General features: G+C 36.2%; 1 protein-coding gene across 1 annotated transcript in view; it reads right to left on the reverse strand.

Annotated features, from left to right (window-relative positions):
* The window catches only part of LOC106474887, a 6,558-nt gene extending 3,420 nt beyond the window's left edge, over positions 1 to 3,138 (reverse strand). The window contains exon 1 of the mRNA XM_013935583.1: positions 2,998 to 3,138. Coding sequence (XP_013791037.1) covers positions 2,998 to 3,138 — 141 coding nt within the window. The remainder of the gene's footprint in view (positions 1 to 2,997) is intronic.
* Positions 3,139 to 6,475: the final 3,337 nt, after the last annotated feature.

The raw sequence follows: 6,475 nt of genomic DNA on the forward strand, positions 1-6,475 counted from the left end.
AAAACTGGTAAAAAAAGGAAGTAACATCGATAAAACAAAGAGTGGGAGGACCTGGCGTGACCTAGTGGTTAGTGTTACGGACTGTGAATTCGGGGATTCATGGCTCGCGACCCGTTTCAGCAAAATGCGCTCCACACTTTGGAAGCGTTGTAATAGTGACGGTGAAAGTTCATTATTCGATCAGCTAAGAACAGCCGACGATTTAGAGACAAGTGTTATTGACTAGCTGCTTCCTCTCTATTCTAGCAACTCAAAATTGGTGATGTTTATGTGCAGATCGGGAGCCTCTATTGGATTTGTGAGAGAATTATAAACAAAAAAGGAAGAGAAAAAAGGAAGTACTACCGGTAAAATATAGGAAGTAACACTGGTAAAATATAGGAAGTAATACTGGTAAAATATATAAAGTACTATTGGTAAAAGGTAAGAATAATACCGGTAAAAATAGGTAGTAATACTCGTAAAACACAGCAAAAAACAGTGATAAAAATAGGAATTAACACTAATGAAAGGTGAGGAATAGTAATGGTAAAATATAAGAAGTAGCAGTGGTAAAATGGATACTAGTGAAAGTAATATGTGATATTAGTAAAAAATAAGGTAAAATTTAGAAGTAATACCGGTTTTTTGTATTTGTTGTGAAGCACGAAGGTACACAATGGGCTGTACTCTGTTCACCTCGGATATCGAAACTCGATTTTTTATGTTATAAGCCCTCAGACTTACGGCTGTGTCAATGGAGGACGATAATATCATTAGATGCAAGAAAAAATACTGAAACAGCAGTCTCATGTAAATTAATGAAGTAACATGACTGGTTAGTTTTAATTGAAAACCAACTCTATCACTGAATCACAAAAGTCGTTGATGTTAAATTATGTTCATGAGTATTTGGCCCGGCATGGCCAGGTGGTTAGGGCGTTTGACTCGCAATCTGAAGGTCACTGGTTCGAATCCCCGTCCCACCAAACATGCTCGCTCTTTCAGCCGTGGAGGTGTTATAATGTGAGGGTCAATCCCATTATTTGTTGGTAAAAGAGTGACCCAAGAGTTGGCGGTGGGTGGTGATGACTAGCTGCCTTCTAGTCTTTCACTGCTAAATTAGGGACGGCTAGCGCAGATAGCTCTTGTGTAGCTTTGCCCGAAATTCAAAAACATACATACAACATACATGATTATTGTTCGTTTTATTTTAGTTAGTTGAAAAATTGTTGTTAATAACAGAAAAACAACAACAATACACTGGTCAAAAGAGTTAATATAAATACAAATAGTAATGTACGAAGATCTGAACATCTGCTGGTGATGAGCAAGTAATGTACGAAGATCTGAACATCTGCTGGTGATGAGCAAGAAACCTTGTTAGAATAATAACGTGCAGAGAAACATAAAGCCCTCAGGCTGGAGATGGTCTATGAAAGTAGCGCACGTGCTCGCACTGGACGAGCAGGTTTGACCTAAATACCGGGAGCCAGGACATCGGTTCCTTCCATAAAGGAAAGACTTGTAGTAGGAAGGCCAAAAGATTGATTTGTGTGTGTTATCATATTGACCTACATGATGATTTTCACAAACATCTCTTCCGTTAATCTGCCTTGTAACTTTCGCTGATATTCATTTCTTTGTTGTCTGTTCAAAGTGTGTATGTGCGAAGTTTATCTATCTATCATATCAGCGTAAATTCTAAGTAGTAATAATTTACTTGTTGTTAGCGAAGGACGTCTTTAGACATAGTCGGGTCAAGGCTGACCAGATGGATTGACCACAAAACTCAGTAAAATGTTAATGTATTTCGGTAGATTAAAAAAAACGTAAAATATGTTCTGGTTTCTGAATGCAGACTTTAAGACACAGATGCTGCTACAGATATATATATATCATCTAATATCTTGTTACATGAATAACAGGTTACAGCGTAAGAAAGAAGACTTATTGATGCAGTATTTCAGAGCTATGACGTCACTCTTTAGATACTGACTTTGGACGGTATTAGTGTACTGTCCACTCTGATAAAGTGTCCAATAGCTATGACGTCACTCTTGAGATACTGACTTTGGACTGTATTAGTGTACTTTCCGCTTTAATAAAGTGTCCAATAGCTATGACGTCACTCTTTAGATATTGACTTTGGACGGTATTAGTGTACTTTCCGCTTTAATAAAGTGTCCAATAGCTATGACGTCACTCTTTAGATATTGACTTTGGACGGTATTAGTGTACTTTCCACTTTAATAAAGTGTCCAATAGCTATGATGTCAATCTTAACACACCGACTTTTATAGAGTGACCAGACGTCCCGGTTTCGCCAGGATAGTCTCGTTTTTTGGTAGTCACGTCGAATCACGAATGTAATAAGCCTACTTGACTTGCTGATTGTGAAAACACATTTTTACACGGTCATGTACCGAATTTCACGACTATTTAATGAGAAAAACAACACTTTACGTTTCATTCATTTTCACAAAAATATGTCTAAAAAGTTTCAAAGGAATGTTCAAACCTTAAGGTAGTATGTTTTAAAATTTTATGAATTCTTAAATAAATCCACATACGAAGTAGCCTATGAACTGGATAAAGTGAATAATTAAATATTTCTGTTTTTGTTTATTTGTTTTGTGTATATCGCTCGAAAAAGGTAGTTGAAACTATTTTAAAAACAATGCCGATGTTAATATATATATTTGGGAATATTGTGGAACAGTTCAATAACTTCGAAATAAATCAAATATAAGTTCAATTATTTCAAATTCGTAATAGCAATTTTAATTCTGGGCAATGGCTGGACTGTTTCGGTTTGGAAATCTGTTCGCCCTGGACTTTTACTATTCTATAGCTATGACGTCACTCATTAGACCCCCCGACGCTTACTATTATATAGCTATGATGTCATTATTTAGACCCCGACGTTTACTATTATATAGATATGACGTCACTCTTTAGACCCGACGTTTACTATTCTATAGCTATGGTGTCACTCTTGAGACATCGACTTTTTACCAATCTGTAGCTGTTGTGATGCTGACTTTTACGCAGTTTGCAGTCTGTTTTCCAGTCTGATAAACTTAGCAAGTTGTAGTTTCCTTTCCGTATCTCTGGGTAACCGAAATATTTTCTTATTTTAGTGTAGGTAACAGTCATATCGTTTCCACGCCATTCGTCTTACGCTAAGCTTCTAACTTTTTTGTTTTCGTCATCGAGCTGAATACGATACAAAGCTATACGATAGACATTGTTTTGAATCAAATAATACCTTTGTAACACACACGCACGTGACATTTTCATAACTACCTGTAACATTTCTGTAACTTTCAGCAGATATTTACGAAGATATCAATGATTTTGTGAGTATATTATGTATTATTAAGCCAATAGGGACGTGAGAACAACAAAACAAGAAAAAAAAGAAAACACTCTCATTCTCCCTATCTTTATATATATATATACGATATCCTGCATTGGAAACCCGCCAAAAATCCTTACAATGCAAAAGAAAGCCTACCAAACATTTGTTAGGACACTTATGTTTTAAATGTTTATAATCAAGTAACCAGGCATTCTTCAATTTTAGCCATTATCTGTTATTTATTTCTGGCCCATTGCTCATCCTTTCGTTCTCCATAAACTTGAGAGCTTCTAAGCAATCTGTAATATTCTCGTTTCCGACTAACCTATTATTAATGCACGTGCCGCGTGTTCTCGAATGAAAATCACGTGGTGAAGATACAAACATAACTGAGCGAGCAGCATGACCTACATACAAACCCTTGCTGTCGATTGACATCTATGGACACACTGACCTTGTTTTCCTTAGAATAGACCCCCCCTCCCCCTTAGGTAAACACATATCAGTTCCAGTTTCCCCTCGGTTATATCTGTTCCTCGATCACTTACACATTAGGAACCTAAGCTACGATTCGATCCACTAACTGAAAACAACCTAACTAACAAAACTTTAATCTACAATATTTCTGTGTTTCTGAAGCCTACACTTTTACTTCAAACTATAGAATTACCGTGTTTTTTCATGCACACGTTTGCTTCAAACTATAGAATTGCCGTGTTTTTTTAACGCACACTTTTACTTCAAACTATAGAATTGCCGTGTTTTTTAACGCACACTTTTACTTCAAACTATAGAATTACCGTGTTTTTTCACGCACACTTTTACTTCAAACTATAGAATTGCCGTATTTTTTAATGCACACTTTTACTTCAAACGTTTGAAGTAAAAGTGTGCGTTAAAAAACACGGTAATTCTATTGTTTGAAGTAAAAGTGTGCGTTAAAAAACACGGTAATTCTATTGTTTGAAGTAAAAGTGTGCGTTAAAAAACACGGTAATTCTATATATAGAATTACCGTGTTTTTGAACGTACACTTTAACTTCAAACTATAAAACCACATATTTCTTAAGCAAACACTTCAGCTTCAGCCTACAGAATTAACGTGTTTGTGAAGCTTTAAATGGTTAACAAACATGTTACTACTGTTGATTCACTAGTCTTGTATCTGCTTAATAAATTAAATAAACCAACTATTCTACATTAACTGTTGATCCAGTAGTCTCTTGTATCTGCTTAACAAGTTAAATAAATCAACTATCCTAGCTTAACTGGTAAAGAAACATGTCGTTACTGTTGATCCAGTAGTCTCTTGTATCTGCTTAACAAGTTAAATAAATCAACTATCCTAGCTTAACTGGTAAAGAAACATGTCGTTACTGTTGATCCAGTAGTCTCTTGTATCTGCTTAACAAGTTAAATAAATCAACTATCCTAGCTTAACTGGTAAAGAAACTTGTCGGTACTGTTGATCCAGTAGTCTCTTGTATCTGCTTAACAAGTTAAATAAACTAATTATCCTAGGTTGACTAGTTAAGAAATATGTTGGCACTGTTGATCCAGTAGTCTCTTGTATCTGCTTAACAAGTTAAATAAACCAACAAAGCGTACTGCCGTAGCTTATTATATATTTTATACCACCAAAACGTTTATAAATACCAACTTTAAAAAGCCAGAACAATAGATTTGTTTGTAAAATTATCACGAATCAAGTCCTTATCTTGTCAACTTGTAAAACGCTACTAAGAATCTCTAATATTTATCATGTCAACTTAAATACGGAGTATAATCGTAGTGTAAACTTGTAGATTAAGGTGTCCTGCGCAGTTTTTGTACGCATAAGCTCTCGTAGTTATTAATTTATAATTATGTATTTGGTTGATTGTTTGTAATTTGATTAATTTACAGTATCTGTATCAAGCTGATTACGTATCACCATGGAGGTGTGAACTTTGACGTCACGTAAGATCGGGTGTGGCTGATTAGTTAGTGTGCCCGGTCTGAGGATCCCAGGGTTTTTGTTCGCGTCCCTCTGATAGCTACAAGAATGAGGATCAACCCCCACTATTCGGTCAGACAAAAGTAGCCCAACAGTTAGAATTCGCTGTGGGCACTGATGACCAGCTGTTTTCCTTGTAGTCTGACAGTTATACGCGAATATACCTTGTGTAATCTTGCGCGAAAATTCTAAACAGACCAGAATCTAAAGTATGAAATATTTTCCACCCACCAAACACTTGAATGTCGAAGTCATCTTCTCACTCTTCTTAACTGGAAGGTGTAAAAAACAAATGTCAACGTAGTTTAAGAACATAAAAGGAAAACAAAGTCGCATTGACAGGAAAACGTCTATTTCGCGACGATAACAGGTGAGAAGGCGCTAATTATAAAACTCTATTTCTCGTGGGCCGAACGTAGCCCACTGGTTAGCGTACCAGATTGAGGAGCGGAGATTCTGTGGGTAGCGTCCTGTTACCATAAATAAAGAAGAAGAAAAAAAAGGGTTCCGCAATTTGGGGGCGTGGGTGCGTTATAAGATTGACAGTCAGATCCTACTGTTCAGTCCAGTAGGAGTAGCCCAATTTTTTCGGTGAGTGGTAGTGGCCAGCTGTTCTCTCTCTGATCTAACGTTTCGAAATTAGAGGCGGACAACGCAGATAGCCCTTCTGTAGCTTTGCACGAAATCCACGACAAAACTGTTCCTCGTCTAACGTCATCGCGAATGATAATATTAATTATTATAAAAAAAATCTGTTACATTTATTCGCAATATCCAGGAATGATCTGTATTGAAGTATATTACCATGTCATTAGAAAGTCAGGAAAAAAAAACCCGGCTTAGTTCCTGTGTGGTGGGAAAAACAAAAGAGCCCCGATTGAGCTCCCACATACTTTAATAATGAAAAGAAACCCGGCTAGGTTCCTGCATGCTGTAGAAAAAAAAAAAACCGGCTTAGTACTGCAAACTGTAATCAAGAAAAGAAACCTTGCTGAATTGTGCATACTGTAAAAGAAAAAAAAAGAAATAAAAAAAATGAAATAAATCGGATTGCTCTCCATGCTATGAAGAAGAAAAGAAACCCGGCTGAACTTCTGCATAATGTAAAAAAAAAAAAAAAAAAAAAAAAAAAAAAA

This window comes from Limulus polyphemus, unplaced genomic scaffold, assembly GCF_000517525.1.
Source record: "Limulus polyphemus unplaced genomic scaffold, Limulus_polyphemus-2.1.2 Scaffold7817, whole genome shotgun sequence".
Lineage (NCBI taxonomy): Eukaryota > Metazoa > Arthropoda > Merostomata > Xiphosura > Limulidae > Limulus > Limulus polyphemus.